General features: G+C 40.8%; 1 protein-coding gene across 3 annotated transcripts; it reads left to right on the plus strand.

Annotated features, from left to right (window-relative positions):
* On the plus strand, positions 1-27,537 carry MRPS22 (mitochondrial ribosomal protein S22). Of its 3 annotated transcripts, XM_035704768.2 has the most exons (9): positions 121-207; positions 16,668-16,721; positions 17,700-17,863; positions 18,947-19,111; positions 21,135-21,278; positions 21,578-21,661; positions 22,913-23,058; positions 26,374-26,482; positions 27,404-27,537. In XM_035704768.2, the coding sequence occupies exons 3-9, from the start codon at positions 17,735-17,737 to the stop codon at positions 27,497-27,499; spliced, it is 873 nt and encodes a 290-aa protein (XP_035560661.1). In that variant the 5' UTR covers positions 121-207; positions 16,668-16,721; positions 17,700-17,734; the 3' UTR covers positions 27,500-27,537. The 3 variants fall into 3 exon arrangements, with proteins under 3 accessions (XP_025304920.2, XP_035560661.1, XP_035560662.1); XM_025449135.3 differs by lacking the exon at positions 16,668-16,721 and having other exon boundaries at positions 1-207; XM_035704769.2 differs by lacking the exons at positions 121-207; positions 16,668-16,721 and adding an exon at positions 509-649.
* The last annotated feature ends 99 nt before the right edge of the window (positions 27,538-27,636 follow it).

The following is a 27,636-nucleotide window of genomic DNA, read 5'->3' on the forward strand; positions in this document are numbered from 1 at the left end:
GCAGGTGCCCCTCCCCACCCCACCTCCGGATAGTCATGGCGGCTCTCAGAACGTCTGTGGCGCTGTGGAGCCTCCTGACAGGTTCTCGGAACTCGGAGCGGGGCTGCTTCCGGGCCCGAATTCGGCCCCAGCTCGGCGCCCTGCTCCAGCCGCCGCCCGGGCCCTGCGGGGTGGGGCCGCCATGCCGTCGGCTTGCTTCCGAGGCGGGTAAGTGACCGGCCAGATGTCCGCGGGAGGCTCGCTTCCGGCTGGCGACAGCACGCGGCCGCCGGCCCCTCCCTCCGTGCCGGCTCTTCCAGCTGCGCGCGCAGGCCCTGCAGGCTCCTGCACCTTGTAGGGGCTGGGTCTGTGGCGGCCGGCAGTGCCGAGCTCGGAGGTCTGCGCGCGCCGTGCTGCACGTAGGGGGCACGGCCGACCCCGCGAGTCTGCCCTCGAGGGAGCCGCTGGCGCCGTGGGGAAGGGGCAGTGCAGCGCGACCCAGAGCGGCGCGCGGGCTTGGTCGGAAGGACCGGGAGGGGTCCCTGGACCTTGGGACCAGAGCTGAGACCTGGCTGACCGTGCCGGGGAAGCATTTCAAGCAGCGGGGACAGCCTAGGCCAAAGTCCTGGCGTGAGACTGAACACAGGGAGTCTGGAAACCCGTGTTTGAGGTGGGATTCCTTGATCGGTAAGGCTTGGGTGTGGCGTGGCTCCGGGTCTGAAAGGAGAAGTCAGCCTTGCGTCTCAGCTTTCTGGCTTGAACGTTTGAGTGCAAAGTATTCCCATTTATACCAAGACAGAGAACGTTAATTGAAAGATTTTTTAATTTAATTTTATTTTTTTTTGGCGGGAGGAATGAAGGGGTGAGGGATGCAAAGGCAGTAGGTGAGGTGAGACTGGAAAGGAGGCAGAATTAAGCGTCTGTATTTACACATATTAAATTTGAGGTACTTTTGAAATTTGAGTGTAGGTACACTGTATGACCCAAAACACGGTTGTATCTAAAGTGAGAAGCGTCGGGTCAGAGTGGTAACTCTGGGACGCCCGGGTGGCTCATGCCGTCGGCCCAGGGCGGGATCCTGGAGACCCAGGATCGACTCCCACGTCGCGCTCCCTGCATGGAGCCTGCTTCTCCCTCTGCCTGTGTCTCTGCCTCTCTCTCTCTGTCTCTCATGAATACATAAATAAATAAAATCTTTTTTAAAAATCTAATTTTAGATTTAAATCTAAAAAATCTAATTTTTCCTATTTTAAAGTAAAAGTGGAACGCCTGGGTGGCTCAGCAATTAAGCATCTGTCTTCGGCTCAGGGCATGACCCTGGAGTCCCAGGATCCAGTCCCACATCCGGCTCCCCGCATGGAGCCTGCTTCTCCCAACGCCTGTCTCTGCCTCTCTCTCTCTCTCTCTCTCTTTCTCTCTCTCTGTGTCTCTCGTGAATAAATAAATAAAATCTAAAAATTAAATAAAAGTGGTAATTCAAGCTGGGGAAATGGTGAGATTGAGGAAAGAGCAGTGCTGAGCACATACTGTCTGTGAAGCGCTGGGTTCCAGAGGTGAGTTCAAGACCACGTCTGGCCTTTGGAGGAGCACATTGCTTAGTGGGGAGCACGTGAAGTAAGCAGACTACCTTAGTTTTTTTTTCTAAATGAAGTTGGAAGTCATTGGTGAGTTTTATTTATTTTATTTATTTATTTTTTCATTGATGAGTTTTAAACATGAATCTTGATTACATTTTTTTTAATTTTCAGTTTTACTGAGACATATTTAACATACAGTACTGTATAAGTTCACAGTGTGCAACACAATGACTTGACTTCATATATCATGAAATTATTACCACTATAAGTTTAGTTTACATCTTTCCTCTCATGTAGATACAAAGAAAAAAAATTTTCCTGTGATGAGAACCCTTAGGATTTACTTTAACAACTTTCATAGATATCATTCAGCAGTGTTAACTGTATCCATCATGTAATATATTACATCCTAGTTCTTCTTTTAACTGGAAGTTTGTACCTTTTGACCACCTTGATCCAGTTCCCCCTCATACCCTATTCTCTGGTAACTAGAAGACCACAAGTCTGATCTCTTTTTCTGTGAGTTCTTGTTTGTTTGTTTTAAGATTCCACATATAGTTGAGATCATACAATATTTGTCTTTCTCTTGGTTTATTTTACTTAATGCCCCCATGGTCCATCCACGTTGTCACAAATTGCAAGATCTTTCTCTCTTTTTTTTTTTTTTTAATTTATTTTTTATTGGTGTTCAATTTACTAACATACAGAATAACCCCCAGTGCCCGTCACCCATTCACTTCCACCCCCCGCCCTCCTCCCCTTCTACCACCCCTAGTTCGTTTCCCAGAGTTAGCAGTCTTTACGTTCTGTCTCCCTTTCTGATATTTCCCACACATTTCTTCCCCTTCCCTTATATTCCTTTTCACTATTATTTATATTCCCCAAATGAATGAGAACATATAATGTTTGTCCTTCTCCGACTGGCTTACTTCACTCAGCATAATACCCTCCAGTTCCATCCACGTTGAAGCAAATGGTGGGTATTTGTCATTTCTAATAGCTGAGTAATATTCCATTGTATACATAAACCACATCTTCTTTATCCACTCATCTTTCGATGGACACCGAGGCTCCTTCCACAGTTTGGCTATCGTGGCCATTGCTGCTAGAAACATTGGGGTGCAGGTGTCCCGGCGTTTCATTGCATTTGTATCTTTGGGGTAGATCCCCAACAGTGCAATTGCTGGGTCGTAGGGCAGGTCTATTTTTAACTGTTTGAGGAACCTCCACACAGTTTTCCAGAGTGGCTGCACCAGTTCACATTCCCACCAACAGTGTAAGAGGGTTCCCTTTTCTCCGCATCCTCTCCAACATTTGTTGTTTCCTGCCTTGTTAATTTTCCCCATTCTCACTGGTGTGAGGTGGTATCTCATTGTGGTTTTGATTTGTATTTCCCTGATGGCAAGTGATGCAGAGCATTTTCTCATGTGCATGTTGGCCATGTCTATGTCTTCCTCTGTGAGATTTCTCTTCATGTCTTTTGCCCATTTCATGATTGGATTGTTTGTTTCTTTGGTGTTGAGTTTGATAAGTTCTTTATAGATCTTGGAAACTAGCCCTTTATCTGATATGTCATTTGCAAATATCTTCTCCCATTCTGTAGGTTGTCTTTGAGTTTTGTTGACTGTATCCTTTGCTGTGCAAAAGCTTCTTATCTTGATGAAGTCCCAATAGTTCATTTTTGCTTTTGTTTCTTTTGCCTTCGTGGATGTATCTTGCAAGAAGTTCCTGTGGCCGAGTTCAAAAAGGGTGTTGCCTGTGTTCTTCTCTAGGATTTTGATGGAATCTTGTCTCACATTTAGATCTTTCATCCATTTTGAGTTTATCTTTGTGTATGGTGCAAGAGAGTGGTCTAGTTTCATTCTTCTGCATGTGGATGTCCAATTTTCCCAGCACCATTTATTGAAGAGACTGTCTTTCTTCCAATGGATAGTCTTTCCTCCTTTATCGAATATTAGTTGCCCATAAAGTTCAGGGTCCACTTCTGGATTCTCTATTCTGTTCCACTGATCTATGTGTCTGTTTTTGTGCCAGTACCACACTGTCTTGATGACCACAGCTTTGTAGTACAACCTGAAATCTGGCATTGTGATGCCCCCAGCTATGGTTTTCTTTTTTAAAATTCCCCTGGCTATTCGGGGTCTTTTCTGATTCCACACAAATCTTAAAATAATTTGTTCTAACTCTCTGAAGAAAGTCCATGGTATTTTGATAGGGATTGCATTAAACGTGTATATTGCCCTGGGTAACATTGACATTTTCACAATATTAATTCTGCCAATCCATGAGCATGGAATATTTTTCCATCTCTTTGTGTCTTCCTCAATTTCTTTCAGAAGTGTTCTATAGTTTTGAGGGTATAGATCCTTTACATCTTTGGTGAGGTTTATTCCTAGGTATCTTATGCTTTTGGGTGCAATTGTAAATGGGATTGACTCCTTAATTTCTCTTTCTTCAGTCTCATTGTTAGTGTATAGAACTGCCACTGATTTCTGGGCATTGATTTTGTATCCTGCCATGCTACCGAATTGCTGTATGAGTTCTAGCAATCTTGGGGTGGAGACTTTTGGGTTTTCTATGTAGAGTATCATGTCATCGGCGAAGAGGGAGAGTTTGACTTCTTCTTTGCCAATTTGAATGCCTTTAATGTCTTTTTGTTGTCTGATTGCTGAGGCTAGGACTTCCAGTACTATGTTGAACAGCAGTGGTGAGAGTGGACATCCCTGTCTTGTTCCTGATCTTAGGGGAAAGGCTCCCAGTGCTTCCCCATTGAGAATGATATTTGCTGTGGGCTTTTCATAGATGGCTTTTAAGATGTCGAGGAATGTTCCCTCTATCCCTACACTCTGAAGAGTTTTGATCAGGAATGGATGCTGTATTTTGTCAAATGCTTTCTCTGCATCTAATGAGAGGATCATATGGTTCTTGGTTTTTCTCTTGCTGATATGATGAATCACATTGATTGTTTTACGGGTGTTGAACCAGCCTTGTGTCCCAGGGATAAATCCTACTTGGTCATGGTGAATAATTTTCTTAATGTATTGTTGGATCCTATTGGCCAGTATCTTGTTGAGAATTTTTGCATCCATGTTCATCAGGGATATTGGTCTGTAATTCTCCTTTTTGGTGGGGACTTTGTCTGGTTTTGGAATTAGGTGATGCTGGCCTCATAGAACGAATTTGGAAGTACTCCATCTCTTTCTATCTTTCCAAACAGCTTTAGGAGAATAGGTATGGTTTCTTCTTTAAATGTTTGATAAAATTCCCCTGGGAAGCCATCTGGCCCGGGACTCTTGTGCCTTGGGAGGTTTTTGATGACTGCTTCAATTTCCTCCCTGGTTATTGGCCTGTTCAGGTTTTCTATTTCTTCCTGTTCCAGTTTTGGTAGTTTGTGGCTTTCCAGGAATGCGTCCATTTCTTCTAGATTGCCTAATTTATTGGCGTATAGCTGTTCATAATATGTTTTTAAAATCGTTTGTATTTCCTTGGTGTTGGTAGTGATCTCTCCTTTCTCATTCATGATTTTATTAATTTGAGTCTTCTCTCTCTTCTTTTTAATAAGGCTGGCTAATGGTTTATCTATCTTATTAATTCTTTCAAAGAACCAACTCCTGGTTTTGTTGATCTGTTCCACAGTTCTTCTGGTCTCGATTTCGTTGAGTTCTGCTAGAATCTTTATTAACTCCCTTCTTCTCTTGGGTGTAGGATCTATTTGCTGTTTTTTCTCTAGCTCCTTTATGTGTAAGGTTAGCTTTTGTATTTGAGTTCTTTCCAGTTTTTGAATGGATGCTTGTATTGCGATGTATTTCCCCCTTAGGACTGCTTTTGCTGCATCCCAAAGATTTTGAACAGTTGTATCTTCATTCTCATTAGTTTCCATGAATCTTTTTAATTCTTCCTTAATTTCCTGGTTGACCCTTTTATCTTTTAGCAGGATGGTCCTTAACCTCCACGTGTTTGAGGTCCTTCCAAACTTCTTGTTGTGATTTAGTTCTAATTTCAAGGCATTATGGTCTGAGAATATGCAGGGGACAATCCCAATCTTTTGGTATCGGTTCAGACCCGCTTTGTGACCCAATATGTGGTCTATTCTGGAGAAAGTTCCATGTGCGCTTGAGAAGAATGTGTATTCAGTTGAGTTTGGATGTAAAGTTCTGTAGATATCTGTGAAATCCATCTGGTCCAGTGTATCATTTAAAGCTCTCGTTTCTTTGGAGATGTTGTGCTTAGAAGACCTATCGAGTATAGAAAGCGCTAGATTGAAGTCACCAAGTATAAGTGTATTATTATCTAAGTATTTCTTCACTTTGGTTAATAATTGATTGATATATTTGGCAGCTCCCACATTCGGGGCATATATATTGAGGATTGTTAAGTCCTCTTGTTGAATAGATCCTTTAAGTATGATATAGTGTCCCTCTTCATCTCTCACTACAGTCTTTGGGGTAAATTTTAGTTTATCTGATATAAGGATGGCTACCCCTGCTTTCTTTTGAGGACCATTCGAATGGTAAATGGTTCTCCAACCTTTTATTTTCAGGCTGTAGGTGTCCTTCTGTCTAAAATGAGTCTCTTGTAGACAGCAAATAGATGGGTCCTGCTTTTTTATCCAGTCTGAAACCCTGCGCCTTTTGATGGGGTCATTAAGCCCGTTCACATTCAGAGTTACTATTGAGAGATATGAGTTTAGTGTCATCATGATATCTATTCAGTCCTTGTTTTTGTGGACTGTTCCACTGAACTTCTTCTTAAAGGGGAATTTTAAGAGTCCCCCTTAAAATTTCTTGCAGAGCTGGTTTGGAGGTCACATATTCTTTTAGTTGCTGCCTGTCTTGGAAGCTCTTTATCTCTCCTTCCATTTTGAATGAGAGCCTTGCTGGATAAAGTATTCTTGGTTGCATGTTCTTTTCATTTAGGACCCTGAATATATCCTGCCAGCCCTTTCTGGCCTGCCAGGTCTCTGTGGAGAGGTCTGCTGTTACCCTAATACTCCTCCCCATAAAAGTCAGGGATTTCTTGTCTCTTGCTGCTTTAAGGATCTTCTCTTTATCTTTGGAATTTGCAAGCTTCACTATTAAATGTCGAGGTGTTGAACGGTTTTTATTGATTTTAGGGGGGGATCTCTATTTCCTGGATCTGAATGCCTGTTTCCCTTCCCAGATTAGGAAAGTTTTCAGCTAGAATTTGTTCAAATACATATTCTGGCCCTCTGTCCCTTTCGGCGCCCTCGGGAACCCCAATTAAACGTAGGTTTTTCTTTCTCAGGTTGTCGTTTATTTCCCTTAATCTATCCTCATGGTCTTTTAATTGTTTGTCTCTTTTTTCCTCAGTTTCCCTCTTTGCTATCAACTTGTCTTCTATGTCACTCACTCGTTCTTCCACCTCGTTAACCCTCGTCGTTAGGACTTCGTTTGGATTGCATCTCATTCAATTGATTTTTAATTTCTGCCTGATTAGCTCTAAATTCTGCAGTCATGAAGTCTCTTGAGTCCTTTATACTTTTTTCTAGAGCCACCAGTAGCTGTATAATAGTGCTTCTGAATTGGCTTTCTGACATTGTATTGTAATCCAGATTTTGTAACTCTGTGGGAGAGAGGACTGTTTCTGATTCTTTCTTTTGAGGTGAGGTTTTCCTTCTAGTCATTTTGCTCAGTGCAGAGTGGCCAATAGCAAGTTGTATTGGGAAAAAGAGAAAAAGAGAGGAGAGAAAGAAGGAAAGAAAAGAGAAAGAGAAAAAAAAGGGAAGAAAATAAAAACAAAAAAAAAAGAGAAGAAAAAGAGAAAGAAAAAGGAGAAAAAAAAGGGGGGTGGGGGAAGGAAGCAAATCAAAAAGCAAAACAAAACAAAACAAAAACAAAAAAAAAAAAAAAAAAAAGAACCACCGGGAGTATCTTCTGATTCTGTGTACTTTAAGTCCCTTGGCTTCTCCTGGAAGTTGTCCGTCTAGCTGGTGTTCTGGGGGAGGGGCCTGTTGTGCTGATTTTCAGGTGTTAGCAGTTGGGGGAGCTGCTGTGCCCCTGCCTGGTGCAGGGCTCAGTGGGGGTTGTTTGCCCCGTGAGGCCGCAGGAGGAACAGCCCCAGTGGCGGGGCCAGTTCTGGAAACCTGGATTCAGCTCCGGCAGGAACTCCTGAGCTCTCCGTCTGCAGGGCCTGGAGGCTCCGGGGCGGGGCCGCTGATCTGCTCAGCTCGGGGCAGGAGCGTCCTTGCTGTCCTGGGCCCTCCCGGCCTCTGCCTGTCCCGGGGGAGGCCGGATCCTGGGCTGTGTCCGGGCGCGCTGTGCTCCGGGGCCTGCGCTGGTGGATTCGCGCTCCCGGGCCGCGCAACCCCCTCCGCGGAGCTGCCGCCCGAGCCCCTCCGAGCTGCTCCTGGAACCGCGCAGCCCCCTCCGCACGGAGCCTCTTCCTCTGCCCGAGCCCCTCCGAGCTGCTCCTGGAACCGCGCAGCCCCCTCCGCACGGAGCCTCTTCCTCTGCCCGAGCCCCTCCAAGCTGCTCCCGGGGCCGCGCAGCCCCCTCCGCGGAGCCGCCGCCCGAGCCCCTCCGAGCTGCTCCGGGTCCCGCCGGGTCCCGCCGTGCGCTGCAGCCCTTAGGGAGCTCGGCGCACTCTCCTGGGCGCGCAGTTGCTCTGTTACTGTCCCGGGGATCCCGTGGGCATCCCCGCCCTCCTGGGTCCTGCTCTAACTCCCTGCGAGCCCCTTTCCGCCCGGGAAGGTCGGTGCAGCTCCTGCTCCTCCGGGACGGGGCTCTCCTGTCCTGGGGACACTCGCCCCGGCCTCAGCCCGGCTCCTCGCGGGGCCCCTCCCCCTTGGGGCCTTTGTTTCTTTACTTCTTTTTCCCCGTCTTCCTACCTTGATAGAAGCGCGAACTCTTCTCACTGTTGCATTCCAGGTGTTCTCTCTTTAATTCTCAGGCCGAATTCATAGATTTTCAGGATGATTGGAAGGTTTTCTAGGTAATTTGGTGGAGACAGGTGATTTGCAGACCTTACTCTTCCGCCATCTTGCTCCTCCCCCTCCCTCTCTCTTTTTTTTTTAATTGAAGTATACTTGACACGGTGTTACATTTCAGGTGTATAGCATAGTAATTCAATAAGTCTGTGCCTTATGCTGTGCTCACAAGTTCAGCTACCATCTGTCACCATACAGTGCTATTACAGTTCCTTTGAGTATATTCCCTAGGCTGTACCTTTTATACCTGAGACTTATTCTTTCCATAACTGGAAGTCTGTATCTCCCACTGGCCTTGGCCCATTTGACCACGCACCCATCTTCCCTCTGGCAACCATCAGTTTGTTCTCTGTATTCATGGCTCTGATTCTGCTTTCTCTTTGTTTAATCATTTGTTCTGGGTTTTTTTGTTTTAATATCATTGCATAGTTATCTACCTCTATTTATTTAAGAAAGAGAGAGAGTGTGCACCAGCAGGGGGAGAGGTAGAGGTGGGGAGGGGTGGGAGAGGCAGAAGGAGAGGGAGAAGCAGACTCCCTGCTGAGCAGGGAGCCTGATGTGGGGCTTGATCACAAGACCTGAGCTGAAGGCAGTTGCTTAATCAACAGAGCCACTCAGGTGCCCCTGTTCATTTGTTTTGATTTTTAGATTCCACATATGGGGAAAATATACAGCGTTTGTCTTTCTCTGACTTATTTTAATTAGTATTGTACTCTCTAGGTCCAACCATGTTATTGCAAATGGCAAGCTCTCGTTCTTTTTTTTTGGGGGGGGTGAGTAATATTCCATTGTGTGTTTGTGTGTGTGTGTGTGTGTGTGAGAGAGAGAGAGAGAGAGAGAGTATACACATACCACATCCTCTTTATTCATTCATCTATCAGTGGACACTTGGGTTGCTTTTATATCTTGCCTATTGTAAATTATGCTGCAGTGAACATAAGGGTGCATATATTTTCTCAAATCAGTATTTTTGTTTTGGAGAGGGTAAATGCCCGGTAGAGTAGAATTACTGAGTTATATGATATTTCTGTTTTTCGTTTTTTGAGGAACCTCCATACTGGTTTTCACAGTGACTGCACCAATTTACATTCCCATCAGCAGTGCACTAGAGTTTCTTTTCCTCCATGTCCTTGCCAACACTGGTTTGTCTTTTTGCCATTCTGTGGTTTTGATTTGCATTTCCCTGATGATTAGTGAGTGATATTGAGCATCTTCTCTTGTGTCTGTTGTCTGTTGCCATCTGTATGTCTTTGGAAAAATGTCTGTTTAGGTCTTTAGTCCATTTTTAATCAGACCGTTTGGGGTTTTTTTGGTGTTGAGTTGTATTACGTTTATATATATTTTGGATATTAATCCTTAATCTGATACATCATTTGCAAATATCTTCTCCCATTTAGTAGGTTGCCTTTTCAGTTTGTTGATGGTTTTGTTTGTTGTGCAAAATTTTTATTTTGATGTAGTTCCAATAATTTATGTTTGCTTTTGTTTCCCTTTCCTGAGAAGATATATCTAGACAAATGTTGCCATGGTTGATGTCAGAGAAGTTACTGCCAGTTTTTTTTCTCTGAGTTTTACGGTTTTGGATCTCATATTTTAGGTCTTCAATCCATTTTGAATTTCTGTGTATAGTGTAAGAAAGTGGTCCCCCTTTATTCTTTTGCATGTAGGTGTTCAGTTTTTCCAGCACCATTTATTGAAGAGACTGTTTTTTCTCTGTCGTATATTCTTGCCTCCTCTATCTTAGATTAATTGAATGTGGATTCATCAGGGATACTGGTCCTGTGTTTGCTTGCTTGCTTGCTTTTTTAAAGTGTCTTTCTGGTTTTGGTATCAGGGTAATACTGGCCTCATAGAATGTATTTGGAAGCTTGCTTCTATCTTTTTAGAATAGTTTGAGGAGAATACGTATTAACTCTTTACATTTTTGGTGGGTTTTAGCCTGTGAATCCATCTAGTCTTGACTTGTGTTTGTTGGGAATTTTTTAAATTACTGACTTAACCTTATTACTCATAAAGAGTTTATTTAGATTTTCTGTTTCTTCCTGCTTCAGTTTTGTAACGTTGTATATTTCTGGGAATTTATCCATTTCTTCTAGGTTGTCATATAATTCTTTATAGTAGTCTCATATAATCCTTTATGTTTCTGTGATATTGGTTGTTACCTCTCCTCTTTTATCTCTGATTTTGAGTACTCTTTTTCTTGATGAGTCAGGCTATAGGTTTATCAATTTTGTTTATCTTATCAGCTAACCAGATCTTGGTTTCAATGACCTTTTCCATTTTTTAAAATTGTCTCATGTATTTCTGCTCTAAACTTTATTATTTTATTCTATCTGATGTCGGGCGTTGTTCTTTTTCTAGTTCCTTCAGATATAAGATTAGGTTGTTTATTTGAGGTTTTTTTGATTCTTTGGTAGGCCTGTATTGCTATAAATTTCCCTCGTAGAACTACTTTTTGCTGTGCTCCAAAGACTTGGGGCTGTTGTGTTACCATTTTCATTTGTTCTCATAATATTTTTTTATTTCCCTTTTGATTTCTCTGTTGGCCCATTGATTGTTTAGTAGCATGTTGTTTAGCCTCCATGTGTTTGTGTTTTTTCTTTCTTTTTCCTTGTAATTGATTTCTAGTTTTGTACTGTTATGGTTGGGAAAGATGTATGACATGATTCAGTCTTCTTAAATTTATTGAGACTTGTGTCTAAATGGTCTAATATGTGATCTATCCTGGAGATTCTTCATGAACACTTGAAAATAGTGTGTATTCTTTTGTTTTTGGATGGGATGTTCTGTATATATCTACTAAGTTCATCTAATCTAATGTGTCATTCAAAGACATTGTTTCCTTATTGATTTTCTGCCTGGATGGTCCATCCTTTGAGTAAGGGTGTTAAAGTGCCCTGTTATTTTTTTATTGCTGTCAGTTTCTCCCCTTATGTCTGATAATATTTGCTATATGTATTTAGGTGCCTCATTGTTGGGTACATAGATATTTACAATTGTTATATCATCTTGTTGGATTGAATACCTTTATCATTATGTAATACCATTCTTTATTTCTTGCTACAGTTTTTTATTTTTTTTAAAGATTTTATTTATTTGTTCATTCATTCATTCATTCATTCATTCATTTATTTGAGAGAGCCTCTGCACACATTTGCATGTACTACATGGGGCAGAAGGAGAGGGAGAGAGAATCTGAAGCAGACTCCCTGCTGAATATGGAGCCGGATATGGGGCTTGATCCCTTGACTGCAAAACCACAATCTGAGCCAAAACCAAGAGTTGGATGCTCAACTGACGGAATCACCCAGGCACCCCTGCAGTCTTAGTTTTCAAATCTGTTTTGTCTGATACATGTATTGCTACTCTGGCTTTCTTCCCCCCTTCCATTTACATGGAATATCTTTTCCCATCATTTCACTTTCAGTGTCTGTGTGTCTTTAGTTCTGCCATGAGTCTCTTGTAGGCAACACATAGATAGGTCTTGGGTGTTTGTGGTTTTTTAAATCTATTCTGCCACCTTATGTCTCTTGTTTGGAGCATTTATTCCGTTTACATTTAAAGTAATTATTGATAGGTATTGTACTTATTGCTATTTCATTAGTTGTTTTCTGGTGGTCTCTGTAGTTCTCTGTTCCTTTGTTCTTTGGCTCTCTTCACTTGTTTGGTGGCTTTCTTTAGTGTCATGTTTGGTTTTCTTTTTATCTTTTGTGTACTATAGGTTTTTGATTTGTGGTTACCATGGGTTTCATATATAACATCATGGGGGTATAGCAGTCCCTTTTAAGTTGATGGCTGCTTAAGCTTGAATACATTATAAAAGTACTAGGTTACTATTTACTTTATCTTTTATATATATGATGTCATATTTTACATCTTTTTATTTCAGTATATCTCCTATTTTTTCCTAATTTTAGTAGGTATAATTGATTTTACTGCTTTTGTGTTTTAACATCCATACTGACTTTATAAAGTGATTAACCTACTACTTTTATTATATGTTTGCTTTTACTAGTGAAATTTTTTCCTTTCACAATTTTCTGACTTGTAGTTTTTTCTCCCTGCTTAAAGAATTTCCTTTAACATTTTTTTTAAAGGATGGTTTAGTGGTAATGAACTTTAATTTTTGTTTGTCCAGGTATCTCTGTCTCTCCAATACTGAATGGTGGATAATCTTGCAGGGGAGAGTATTCTTGGTTGTAAGTTTTTTCCTTTCAGCACTTTGAATATGTTCTGCCATTCCTTTCTCACCTTCAGTTTTTGCTGAAAAATTAGGTGACAGCGTTACATGGTTTCCCTTGTGTGTAACTGCTTGCTTTTCTCTTGCTGCTTGTAATATTTTCTCTTTATCTTAAATTCTGAATTTTAAATACTTTAAATTATTATGTGTCAGAGCATGGACCTTTTTGGGATTTTTGTGTTTCCTGAATTTTAGCTATTATTTCTTCAAATAAGTTTTCTGCCCCCTTGTCTCTCACTTTTTCTTCTGGGATCCCTATTCTCACTTTTTTTTTTTTCCTGTTGTTCAGCTTGGCTGCTTTCCATTACACTGTATTCCAGCTCATTGATCCATTCTTCTGCATTTTGTAATCTGCTGTTGATTCCCTCTAGCATATTTGACCTCCCAGTTTTGTATTCTTGAGCACTGACTGGCTATTTTATTATATTTTCTATCTTTGTCAAAGTTATGAATTCATCTGTTCTTTTCTCAAGTCCAGTTGAGTATCTTTATAAATGTTACTTTGACCTTTTTATTAGGGATATTCTTTATCTCTATTTTGTTTAGATCTTTTTCTGTGATTTTGTCTCATTCTTTCAAGACTTTTCAAAAGTAGTGTTTTTGTGTAGAAGAGGTCCTGTGGTGTCCTGTACCACAATCCCCTCTTGTCACGAGACCAGCTGTGTGAGCTGTATGCACCTTCATATTGATTGTTGTGGGCATGCTGTACTGGTGGTCGGGGCTGGACCTGAGCTCAGCTGGCTCAGTATCCTGCTTTGTTAACTGCAAGTACACTGGACAACGTTTGCTATCTTTACTGTTGAGAGGTCTGGCTGCTGCTGCTGTGGACTTGCTGGTAAGTGGTCTGGCTGTCTGCAGTTAGCTGCTGTGACAGCTGTGGGCCCACTGAAGAGGGTGGGATTTGCTCCCTGTGTAGGCAGGTAAGAGGCCTAGCTGCAGGAATCAAGCACATGCTGGTGTGTGGTATTATCTCCCCTACTCTCTCCATGACAGGAGTTTCTTTGGCAGGGTGCCTGTCAATGTAGGTGGGTTGGGTGGGACAGGTCCACAGGGCAACACCACAGCAAGGCACTCGGTGCTAGCAAGGTAGATGGAGAGTATGTTAGAACTGGTTCCCAAAAGTGTCTGGCTGTGTAGTCTTGGGGAGGGCAAGAAGAATGGTGCCCACCATCAGTTTTGTTCCTGGAAGTTCCTGCAGATTCCTGTCTTTTTGGCATAGGTCCTTAGGTTAGGCAGGAAGTCTCTTTCACATATGCCCCAGGCACTTTTCAGACTGCTACATTTTTTTGCTGTGTCTGAGGTGAGTTATTTAGCATGCTGGGTCTTTATGGGCATTGTTTCAGTTTTTTAACTTCTGGCTCTCCCAGAGTTTAAAATCAGCCCCACTCATTTTCAACGGAGCTCCTTTTTCCAGTATGGGTCTCCCAGGGCTGGGGGAGTTACATCTTGAGGTCTGATCTTGCTCCTCTGTTCTTTTCTTTGTTTTGTTGAACCAGGGGTTTGGTTCCTGACTATGGCCTTAATTCTATAATTAGCTGTGGAAGATCCGTTTAGCCAGTGTTCAGTTCATTTTCATAATTGCCACGCATGTAATTATTACCTCAGTGTGCCATGGGATGAGGTAAGCTCAGGATCCTCGCACTCCACCATCCTTCCTGCATTCCTCTTCTTTGATTTTCATCAGTGTCTTTTAGTTTTTAGTATATAGAGATCTTTTACCTCCTTGGCTAAATTTATTCCTTAGTATTTTATTGTTTTTGATGCAACTCTCAGTGAGATTGCTTGCTTTCTTTGTCACAGAACTTATTACTATAGAAATGCTACCAAAAAAAAAAAAAAAAAAGAAATGCTACCAATTTTTAAATGTTTATTTTATATCCTGCAACTTTACTGAATTTGTTGATTAGATCTGGGAGTTTTTTGGTGGAGTTTTTAGCATTTTCTGCATATAAAATCCTATTGTTTGCAACTAATTGGAGACAGTTTTACTTATTCCTTCCCAAATTCTGATATCTTTTATTTATTTTTCTTGCCTAATTGATTGGCTAGGACTTGCAGCCTTGCAGCATTATTTCAATAGGAGACATCCTTGTCTTATTCCCAAACTTAGAGGAAAGGCTTTAGTCTGTGGGTTTGGTATATATTATGTTGAGGTATGTTTCTTCTGTACCTGATTTGTTAAGAGCTTTTATCATGAACTGACGGAGAACTTTGTCAAATGCTTCTTCTGCATCTATTCAAATGATATATGATTTTTCTATCATTCTGTTCATTGTGATGTATCACATTGACTTGTATATGTCAAACTATCCTTGAATCCCAGGGATAAATTCCACTTGATCATGGTGAATGATCTTTTCAATGTGCTGCTGAATTTGGTTTACAAGTATTTTATTAAGAACTTTTACATCTATAGTTATCAGGGTTATTGGCCTATAGTTTCTGATAGTGTCCTTTTTTAGCTTTAGTATTAGACTAGATTGGGTGCATTCAAAGTGGTATGGCTGTAGAATCTGGCTTTTGTATCAAGATAATGCTAGTCTAGTAAAATGAGTTCGGGGATGTTCCCTCCTGTTCAGTTTTTTGGAGGAGTTTAAAAAGGATTGGCATTAATTCTTCTTCACATGTTTGGTAGAATTAACCTGTAAAGTCATCTGCTGCTGGTTTTCTTTGTTGGGAGATTTACTATTGCTAATTGAAACTCCTTAGTAGTAATAGGTGTGTTCAGATTTTTTGTTTCTTTCTCAGTCTTGATAGGTTGCATGTTTTTAAGAATTTTCCTGTTTCTTCTAGGCTGTCCAGTTTGTTGCTATATAATTATTCACGTTAGCTTCTTAGGATCCTTTGTATTTCTGTATCGTGAGTTGTATTGTTTCCTTTTTCATTTATAATTTTCTTGATTTGGGTCCTCTCTCTTTTCTTGCTTAGCCTAGCTAAAAGTTTGTCAATTTTGTTATCTTTTCAAAGAACCAGTTCTTAGTTTTGTTAACTTTTTCTATTGTTTTGGCTACATTTTTAAGAGATTATTCTGGTTGTTCCATGGACCAGGGAGACTGGTTAGGAGGTTAAGCCAAGAGATGAGGATGGCCTCGATCAGAGTAATGGCAGTGGGAAATAGAAGATTAAAGAGAGATTTATGAGGTATAATAGGCAGTATGTTCTGTATTAGTGTTTTATGTTTTTTATAAAATGGGGATAACTGTAGTATTTCCAGGGTGGTTTTGAGGATTTGATGTGCTTAATATGTAAGGTATTTAGCTCAGTAAGTTGTGACATATAGTAGATATCTACTATATTAGATATCATTGCTAATGTTAGTGATCATTGCTGTTACTGTTACTACTGCTGTTGGCCAGATGTGGAGGGTAAAGGAAAAGTCAGGAATGTCTGTAAGGTTTCTGGCCCACATGACCTGTTGGATGCTACTAAAATAGGGAAAAATAGGAAAAGCAGATTTGAGACAGAAGAAATACTGAAGTACACATGAGATGTCCACGGGGTAGGTGGATTGAAGATGATCTTGACTGGAAGAAGATTCAGATTTTAGGGTCCCCAGCATATAGAAGTAATTAAAGTTATAGGTTGCGAGGATATCATACAGCAAGAATGTAAGAAAGGAGAAGAGTATAGTTCAGAATTTTTAGGGCCATCAACATTTATAGGACTAGCAGAGGAAGAAGTGGCTGGGAAGGAATGGTATTTTTCCCCCATTTTTTTTTCCTGATAGAAATAGAGGAAGTTAGATAAACGAATGGGTAAACTGTGTAAGGCAGCAGTGATATCCGGGTCTCCTCTCCTGCCCATGGCTCTTCTGTGACACCGCATGGCCTTTTCAGTCTCACGTCCAGTGATCCAAGCCTGTGTTTCCTAGTTGCAGCCCCTTAATCTGGAATTTCCTTCCCCTTTTTTTCTCTGTCCTGTTCAGGCCCCTGGAGAAGCTACCTTTGACCTGCCATGGCCTTCTCTTCTCTGAGAATATGTATGTAGCACTTGCACTGGGGAGCACCAAGATAGACTAGAGTTGTTCTAGTTTCTAGAAACAAACTTTGGTTTAAATCCTGACTCTGTGACTTAACAGCTAGTTGTCTTTAGGCAGGCTTCAATATCCTTATTTATCTTATTTTGTGAGTTGTAAATACTCCTGAGAACATTTCCTGAAAATGTATGTAATGCCTAGCATCTAGGAGACAACTCTGTAAATATTATTAACGTTATTACATTACTTTTTTATTTTAAAGATTGATTTATGTATTTGAGAGGGAAACAGTCCTCAAGCAGATTCCCTGCCAAGATTACAGCCCAACGTGGGGCTCAATCCCACAACCCATGAGATCATCACCCAAGCCGAAACCAAGAGTGTATACTTACTGACTGAGCCACCGGGGCACCCCTTATTAATTTATTTTTAAGATTTTGTTTTTAAGTAATCTCCACATCCAACATGGGGCTCAGACTTACCACCTCGAGATCAAGAGCCACATGCTCTACTGACTCCAGGTGCCCCACATTAATTACTTTAAAAATTTTTATTTTAGAGAGAGAGAGAGAGAAACCCGCAAAGCAAGAGGGGCAGAAGGAGGAGAGTCTCAAGCTGCCTCTGTGCTGAGTGCTGAGCCCAATGTGGAGCTTGGTCTCATGACTCTGAGATCACAACCTGAACTGAAACCAAGAGTGGACGCATAACCAACTGAGCCACCTGACAACCCTTAATTACTTTTTTGTGTTGCTTTCTGCACTAGATTTTGAGTGCCTTTTTTGGTAGTATTCTCATTACTATTTTTGTAAATGTGCAGTAAATTTTATCAAGGAATGAATGAATGGATTTTATAGGTATTAACATTATACATATTGAGGTAGACATTTTGTTAATCATTTCTGTTGTTAGCTTTTCTGTTCAGAGATCTTATTGGCTTATCATTTTTATCATCTTCTTATTTACTAAAATCCATGTTAACAGAATCTGGTAGTTCAGAGATCAAGAAACCTACATTTATGGATGAGGAAGTCCAAAATCTACTCATCAAGATGACAGGCTTGAATTTGCAGAAGGTTTTTAAGCCAGCTATACAAGAACTGAAGCCACCAACCTATAAGCTAATGACCCAGGCACAGTTGGAGGAGGTATGTAAATGTAGAAATATTGGTAGAATGCCTTTCTTGAAAGGGTTAATACACAAGATTTCCAGAGGCCCCTCCAGAGCGATAGCTGCTCTTCCATAAGCACTCATGATGGGACTTCCAGGCACAGATTGAGAGAAGAAATGGGAGCAGGCAGGGAGAAGCAGGGAGCATGGCTGAAAATAGGCAGATTGGAGGATGTGGGTCAGGCCTATGTGTCCACATAGAGTCTCCTTTGCTCCCAAACCTGGCTGAGCATCCTTCCTTTGTCCTGCCTGGCTCAGCTTCCTTCCTAAGAAACCTCTTCTGTGAGCTTCTTTGAGGCTGAATGCTTTGGTGTGATTATGAGATATTGCTGAACCACATCCTACTCTAGGTACCAGGGTCCTCCTGGAGTCATGGGTTTGAGTGGTTTATGGAACATGCTTTGATGTATGAATCTGTGAAGCATTATTTCTCCTTTTTCTAATTCAAAAGTAAGTTATAGTCATAGCAAAAATTTCAGATATCTAATAGTACATCCCAAGAAGAGTAAAAGTCCCATTTTCACTTCTCAGAGGTAATCACTGCTAACAGTATGGCATGGAGCAGTGTGGTCAGTGGTTAAGAACATGGGCTCAGGAGTTGGGTTGCCAGGGCTCAAATCCCAGTGCTGCAACTTTGTAGCAGTTTACTTAACCTCATGTGTATGCCTCAGTTTTCTCTTCCATGAAGTGTCACCTAGCTCAGAAGGTAGTTGTAGGCATTAAATGAGGCGGATACATTCAGAGTATTTGAACAATATATGGTGCATAGTACATGCACAATAAATGAAATCCTTTATTCTATTTCAGGCAGCTTTTGTTGCCCTCGGTCTGTCTCAGAGTATTCCTTTGCTACGTTGAGAATGGTTGAACCTGCAGGTGGTACTCTCCGCCACACCACAGAGTTTGCAAAGGCCAGGGCCCGGGAGCCTTTTCACTTAGTGGCTACAGCTTCTTCTCTCTTTAGTTCTTGGCATTTTTTAAATCAGCATCTGCTTTTGTCAAAAGATCCTTTTGGTTTGTAACCCTGTGGCTCTCCTTAAGAAATATTTTATTTTTTTAGGCTACAAGAAAAGCAATTGAGGCAGCTAAAGTACGATTAAAAATGCCACCAGTTCTGGAAGAACGAGTGCCAATAAATGATGTGTTAGCTGAAGATAAGATATTGGAAGGAACAGAAACAGCCAAATACGTATTTACTGATATATCATATAGCATACCACACCGGGTGAGTACATGTCTAATTGCAAAATGATCTTTATTTGAAATATGTGGAGATGGGCCCGAGGGATGAGGGTCAACATTATTGTGACCCGGTATCTCTGAATCTTCCAAACCAGAATTCCTGTGACTGGGTGAGACCCTTCTGGAAGATCCAGCCCAGCATAAGGAAGAAGAGAAATGCAGACCAGCCCTACATCAGCATGTTACCATTTCCTTACAGATTATGGACCCACTTTATTCCAGACTGACTGCAGAGACAGAGACAGGTGTGCTAAGACAGAACTCGGGGTTTACAGACAGAAACCCATCTCCAGACCACAAATAGGCAGAAATCTTCAAGGCAATGGGAGAAGGGGATTCTTTCTACCCAAGTTAGGCTAACCCCCTTAGCTGAAACATTTTGAGAAAGTGGTTTCTTTCCTGTAAATTCTTGATACCCAGACTTCCCAAAGGAATTTCACTTTTTAGAATTTGCAGCAAGAATGACAGGTTTTCCCTAATTTTCAGACACCACTGCTGCTTCTGTTGTGGATTTTATTCTCTAGATCCTCTTCCCTTGATGGCCAGTTCCAAAAGAACACTCCGGCACTTATAAAATAGATCACTTTTGTATTGAATTTTTTCAACTGAGGGTGAAACAAGCAATTTACAAGGTAGCCCACAAAATGCAGAATAGTGTGTAATGCTGTGGTTGGGAGAAGGGCCACCCCACATTAGTCTTTTTGTCATCTATGATTATGGTTAGAAGACATGATTTGAGCGATGTCCACGTCTGTATATCAGCCACCTGTACACCTGACATGATGAACAGAGATCACAGAGTTTCATTTTAATTAAAATTTTTGCTTTGGGGTGCTTTGAAGGCTGTTTATGGAACATTTTATAACCTGAAATGGAGAAAGGACTTAGAATTCAAATTACCACACTCCTTTTGAGGAATGTTATTTAGACATCTGTTATGTTTTATTTGTAGTACTTGATGATAGTTTTAATTATATTATCCTGAGAACACATTCAGAGACTCTTACACCTGAAAACTTGAAAGTACCATTTGGTTAATTTAAACGTTAATCAGATGTGTATCAGTTACCTGCTATGTGCAAAATTCTGTGTAATCACTGGGTATCGCAATGAATTGTAATATGCAGTTCCTGCCCCTTTTCAGCTCTCTGACAGTATCTGAGCAGTGTCAAGAATCTTGCACATGGGGGCACCTGGGTGGCTCAGCTGGTTGAGCGTCTGACTTCAGCTCAGGTCATGATCCCAGGATCCCATGATCGAGCCCTGCATCAGGCTCCCTCCTCGGCAGAGCTGCTTCTCCTCTCCCTCTGCCACTTTCTTGCCTGTGTTTGCACACTCTGTCAAATAAGTAAAATTTAAAAAATCTTACACATGATAAATTGCCAGTCAACTGGCACAAACAGTGGGTAGAATTCTGAGGGAAGTGATCTCATAGCCTAGGACTTGGTAGTTGGAAGAGTGAAGAGACCAGAGGCAGGTGGACTAGTCAGTCTCTTACACATTTATGTCTCATGTCAATTCGAGGAATTATAGAGATGTGGAATTAAGACTCCACATTCTTGGGTTTTTTCCTTTTATCCCAGGGACTTTAGAAGTAGATCACAAAGTCGTAAAGTCTGTTTCAGTGAGACTTTAGGATAGGATGGGAAAGTGAAGCAATTTAAAAGATCTCATAGCACTTCTTTCCTCTGAAATGGATTTAGATGAATCTGACCAGCTTTTTTCCCTTGAACCATTTTATGTATTAAACCCACTATAGGACCATAGTTGGCAGTTAGTAAATACTTTCATTTTAGATTTCTGATTGTCAGAGGCACGGCAGTGATTAGTGAAAGAAGTATCAAATCTTGCCAAGTCTTTGAGGTTTAAAATTATCATATATGATTGCATTTTCTATCTCCCAGATACATTTTATATTTTGATTGCAAATTATAATGGTGCTTAGTGGAACATTGGAACTAGAAATAAGTCTCCACAAACTTACCCTCAATTGTGTTCTATTTCAGGAGCGTTTTATTGTTGTCAGAGAACCAAGTGGCACACTACGCAAAGCTTCTTGGGAAGAACGGGACAGGATGATACAAATTTATTTTCCAAAAGAAGGCCGTAGAGTTTTAACACCAGTAATTTTCAAGGAAGAAAATCTTAGGGTAAGGTGATTTTAGTTTCATAGAGTCAGTAGTGATGGTTTCTTTGTGGAACAAGTTGGCTCTGGTGCTGCAGGGCATTCTGCTTTGATAAACACAGATACATGTTTCTAATGACTCCTCTACTGTTATCTTGCAATTGGCTTAGCTGGGATTTGAATTTGGTGTGACAACAATTATGAAGCCTGTATGATTTCTGCCTGCCTCTTACTGGGCACAGAAGTGGATGGGCACATCTGTCATGGCATCAGGGCAGGTGTTGATTTTTCTCATCTAATTCCAACTATGCTTCGTGGTTTTAGAACATGTACAGCCAGGACCGACATGTTGATGTCCTCAATCTCTGTGTTGCCCAGTTTGAGCCAGATTCTGCTGAATATATCAAAGTGAGTATATTTTATAGTTTCTAAAGTATGGGCTTAAGTATGGTTATGAGTAGGATTTTTGCAGAAGGGAAGAACATCTATCATAACTGAACATCTGTTGATTACCTGATGTATACCAGATATTTTATCCTTACAACAGCCCTTGAATTAGAGATGGGAGAATTTAAGCTTGGAGAGTTATGGAGCTTGGTACAAGTTGCATAGCTAGTAGGTGATAGCATTAAGGATCCAAACTTTATAGCAGAGCTGCTTCTCTTTTCATTTTATCATACAGGAACAGTCATTTACTAAAATTTGCCAAAATCTGTTTTACAATTCAATTTAATAAGTAATCATGTAGTGCTCTCTATGTATAAGATAGTATTGTGGATAGCATAGGTGATGACATGAACTAGCATAGGATGTACTATCAAAGCTTGCAGTCCAGAAATGATTGAGAAGGGTGCTAGATAAGTATGCAGATAACTATCACCTTAGGTTTAAGATGTTAGGTGCTAAGAGAAGATTAGAAAGTGCTCTCAGTGTAGGTTTCATATGGGTCTTGAACAGGGTTCTAGAAGGGCAAGGAACATTGTGAAGTTGGGTGAGAAGAGGTGTTTCAGGCAGGGAGAGGAAACAAAGTGTGCTTGCAAATGGCCAGTTATCTGGTTTGCTTTTACATGCAATATAAATGTATGGGAGGTGTTCAAGGTTAAGCTAGAAAAGTAAATGGGGCCATGTGACAGGTGACTTCAGATGCGAGGCTCAAGAATCTGGACTTCAGTCAGGCCTTTGAAACCTTTTGAACACAGGAATGCCCTTATCTTAGTCCTCAGTTTGCAAGATCAATCTGGAAGAACTGAAGGAATGTTAGTTAATAAGGTGGAACGGGGTAATTGATGGGATAAGGAGAAAAGGGAGGAGTGAAAAAATACCTGATTTTTTAAAATCCTCTAATGACCAAGATAATGGTGATCCATTATTTCTAGTGGTCTACATATATGTAATAGGTGCTGCATAATAGTGCTTGGCTGCTGAAAAGTAATTGGTTTGACTGTAAATGTGCAGCAGACTTGTTCCAGGCTGCACACACTTCTACAGTAGAGGGCTGATCTAAACCATACCTGTTGGTTAAAGAGAGTAGAAGCAGGTATACGTAGACCTGGTTTAGTGATACTTTCTTGGGCAACACTTAGTCAAATAATTGTGTATCCAGTAATGCTCACTTTTTATTTTCATGTTTATGAAAAAAATTGCATTTTATGTGGGTAGATTCATCATCAGACCTACGAAGACATAGATAAACATGGGAAGTATGACCTTTTACGTTCAACAAGACACTTTGGTGGAATGGCTTGGTATTTTGTAAATAAGAAAAAGATTGATGGTTTACTGATTGACCAGATTCAGAGAGATCTGTAAGTATGATCTTAGTAAGTAAAAGAAATTCTTACTATTACAGTAAATCTGTATTTAAGCTATTTTCTCCCAGTGATGACAGGGTATTGTCCAGTGATAAATACCCTTCACTTATTTATGTGTTTGTTCTTCCAGCGTAACCCAGTTTTCTCAGCCTTTGCTTCTGTGTTAAACAGGGCTAGATTCTTTAAGAGTAAGTGGCTGTGGCTCTGTATTATAGATCTTGAATACTGACTTACCTTGGCCTCACTGGTGTTCCTTGGTATCCGTGAACTTTCCAGACGCTCAAAGGGAATTAAATGGGCAACGTAAGACATAAGCCCTGGCAGGTGCTTGTTTTCCAGTGGAACTGGGGCTTTTCAGTAAAAGTCATTATTTATGAAAACACTACAGTTTTTGATATTCCTTGCTTTTGCAAGATTTTTAAGGCACTGACAGAATTACAATTTTTTTTTCCAAAGTCGCATGAATCATGGAACGTCTACTGTATTTTAACTGGTGTGCTTCCGGGTTTCTATCTGAAACAATAGTGTATTTTACAGCTTGTGATGAAACTGAAAAGAAAATTGTTTTTGAGTATCAGTTGGATTAGAAATCCCAAAATGACAAGGAAAAGAAACCAGCACAGCTCTAAGGAAGTCAACTTTCTATGGAAAGTCCTTGACTGACTCAGAAGTCTGAACTGCAAGAGGGTTTAGTGATTATGGCTGCCTTCAGACTATAGGGGGCTGTGACTCAGCTTATCCTCCCTGTCATCTAATCAAAGCCATTCACATAAAGGTCCTAAGGCATTTGGAAATAGAAGGTTCCACAGGTATTATCTAAGAAATACAGCCCATATTTGGAAACAGCACCATTTCTCATAGAAGCAGCATTCTTGGAGTCAGACGCGCTACCGTTGCGCCACGAGGTCGGCCTAGAAGCAGCATTCTTAATGGTAGATGTCTTCAGGCCAGCCCACTTCAGCAAGTGTAGTATAATCCAATTCAGTGGGCAGAAATAGACCTTCATCCCACATAAATAGGGGGCTGGTTGGCACTCACGATGATACTCAAAAGGGATCTACTTTCAAGTGAGTCGGCAGTGACATCTGTGAATGAATTTTCTTATGAAGTTTTTTGGATCAAATCATTCTGAAATTATTTTATTATAAAGACATGTAATATTTTTGTAGATAATTAGAGTAAGAAATGTGTAATTGAACATTAAAGTTCTTTATTAAAGTGTACTAATATAGGCTATTATAGTAATACTCATTACCACATATGAGCTTTTACATCTGAAGCAGTTTACTTGTATACTGGGAGTGAGTTTTGAGTACTTAACCATTCCTGTGGGCTTTCTGCCCAGGACAGCATGCTGCAAACCCCAGACTAGACAGTAGAGGGTGCACGTCCTCCTGAATGGAACCCAAGGCAGAACCGGGATTCTGCAGTTTATTTCAGACTCAAGTCCCACTATTGGTTTTGAGAGTCTTTAAAAATTTTTTTGAACATGTAAATTGATTTGCTCTTATTTTCAAATACAGGCTGGATTTTAAGCTAACTTGTTCAGTAAGATGCAGGCATTATACTTTAGCATGAATGTAATGAAGCCCTAAAGAGGAATCTAAATATAGAAACCCAGTTAAGCTCTTTACAGGACCACATGCCTACGCTCCAAAGAGAATGTTATCATTTGGGGAATTTTGCTGCCATGTTTATTAGAATCTGTTAGATTATAACAAGCACAGTGCATTTGTAATGAATATGTTTTTTTTTTTTTTTACCTGAAACATTTTACTATATGAACAGCGCTGGTTTCTCAGTTCTCCCAGAAGATGGCCTTGAGAGTGGACAGACCTTGGGATAAGCCTAGAGGATTTCTCTCAGGCCACCATGGCTTGAAAAATTATTTACCTCTTTCCACACTCTCAGGCCACTCTTTATCCCCCAGCGCAGATATAATAGGAAAACGGGGAAAATTAGTGAGTTAGCTGGGGGAACACTGAATTAGGATATCTTCACCGCTCCAACCCCAACTGGAAGCCAGTAAACTCAGTATACATATCACAACCTCAAAAGCACAAGCATTTTATTTTTTTATTTATTTTTTTATTTTTATTTTTTTTTTATTTTATTTATGATAGTCATACAGAGAGAGAGAGAGAGAGAGAGAGAGAGGCAGAGACATAGGCAGAGGGAGAAGCAGGCTCCATGCACCGGGAGCCCGACGTGGGATTCGATCCCGGGTCTCCAGGATCGCGCCCTGGGCCAAAGGCAGGCGCCAAACCGCTGCGCCACCCAGGGATCCCAGCACAAGCATTTTAGAAAGTTTATTTACCCCTCAGCTTTGAGATGGCAGATGGCAGGCAAGTGTTAGTCAACACTTGCCTGTGTTGAGAAGATAGTGAGAAGATATGTGAGAAGAAGAAGAAGAAGAAGAAGAAGTGTTAGTCAACACTTGCCTGTGTTGAGAAGATAGTGAGAAGATATGTGAGAAGAAGAAGAAGAAGAAGTGTTAGTCAACACTTGCCTGTGTTGAGAAGATAGTGAGAAGATATGTGAGAAGATAGTGATTGGTTTGGGGGAAGGTGAAGGAGATTCTTATGCTAATTAAAATTGTTTAGAGTTTCTAGAAAGGTAAGTACAAGCCAGAAGAACTGAATTCTAGCTTGCTGAAGCAGAACCTGACATTGCTTCTGATGCAGGAAGCAAAATTTTAGATTTGCTTCACTAGGACACTCATTTTTATAACCAGTGGGTTTCTATGAATAGACTGGGGCCTGGGAGTCTTTCCTTGGATTCTCAGGCATTTCATAGAGGCATTTATTCATTAATTTGGAGTCTTAATGAAAATTTGTTAGGAGAGGTCAATGCTAATGAACTTGAAGGCTAGTGGCTTTGAGCATCCCCTGCACACCAGCTTATGTGGGATGAAGGTGATATTCCTGCCCTCAGAGTTAGATTACATTATTTGCTGGTGAGGTGGGTTGGCCTGGCACCCACCCATCTACCATTAAGAATGCTGTTTCTATGAGAAATGATGCTCCATTTCCAAAAGAATATAGTCACATTTAGACTATATTCAGGTTCATAAATTGGGCACTGCCTGTACAGATTCCTGCCCTGCCTACCTTAGAGTACATATAAAGATTAAACTGGCCAGTTTACTGAAAATGCCTTTGAAAATAAGTTTGAAAATATCAAACTAAAGGCTTAAAAAATTTCTGGCCTGAGGAAAGTCTCAAGTGTAACTTAAAGTTGGCACACATTTATAGGACTGTGAAGCAAATGAAGAAAACCCACTGATAGCAGTAAACCCTTTCACTCTAGAGTCGATGATGCCACCAGCTTGGTCCAGCTATATCACATCCTCCATCCAGATGGCCAGTCTGCTCAGGAGGCCAAGGAGCAGGCTGCTGAGGGATTACATTTAATTAAGGTAAAGGGATTTTTCCCACACTGGCTGTTTTGTGGTGATAATGGAGTTGGGAAGATTCTGAAGTGGGTCATATTTAATGGTAACTAAACAGATTGACACATACAGAAAATCTGTGATCTTAAAATAGTAACTAGAGCCCCATATTTCTTCATCTGATAATAGAAACAGATGGGATGGGGGTGTGGGAGCTGCAGCTGGAGTCCAAGCAGTTCAGATAGTAGAGCAGCAGCTCCCTTGTGATCAGGTCACCAGAGGGCAGGGTGGAGTACAAGGCAGCCCATGTTCCTGATCACATTCCTGTCCTGAATGGGAGAAGGTGGTGCTTGTATATTACTAAGCCTTGGTTGCATTATCATCTTGAACTGCATACCTCGCAGAACCACGGGTTTACTACATATATTTCTCTGTCATTGTATAATTTTTGCCTAATGCTCAGAACAGACATAGTTTTGTGGGTCTGGCTTCTCTCCCAATCTTATTTTATGCATACTGCAAAAACATTTCTAAGGATACAAATGACCAGTGATGAGCCCACCCCCTAGGAGGAGCAGAGAGAAACTGTGGTACTAATTCTGGTTTTCTGTGATATTTGGGAAAATATTCTTTAAAGTGAAAAATTAGTTTGCTGACTTTCATCCTCTAAATTTATCTTGATGATCTGGCAAGAAGTACAATGTCAGGTTTTAATTTTTTTCTGGAAACAAGCTAAGGGAGATGGCAGCCATATCAGGATTCTTCTGGTGTTTAGAATTACTGTAGCTTGTCTGGTCCATGTAGTAGTAGGCTTATTGTTTCATAGTCAGAAAAACAATTGTGAACCTTGGAAGACTTTTTAAACTGGACCGTTGCTAATGCAGGAATGGGAAACTTTAGTGTATGTTGCTTAAAAGAGTTTTTTTTGTTTTTTTTTTTTTTAAACAGGTCTTTGCAAAAACAGAAGCACAGAAAGGAGCATATATAGAATTAACACTACAGGCTTATCAAGAAACCGTCATTAGCCATTCTGCAGCTTCCTGAAAACATTTTTAAAATAAATTTCATTTTACTAATTGTAACTCGCTTTCTCTGTTGATGTTTTTAACAGTGCCTCTACTGAAATACAAAGAAATCTTTGATACTCCACTCATTTTCCTAGGTTATGAGGGGATGATAAT

The sequence above is a fragment of the Canis lupus genome, chromosome 23 (assembly GCF_003254725.2).
Source record: "Canis lupus dingo isolate Sandy chromosome 23, ASM325472v2, whole genome shotgun sequence".
NCBI classification, from domain to species: Eukaryota; Metazoa; Chordata; class Mammalia; order Carnivora; family Canidae; genus Canis; species Canis lupus.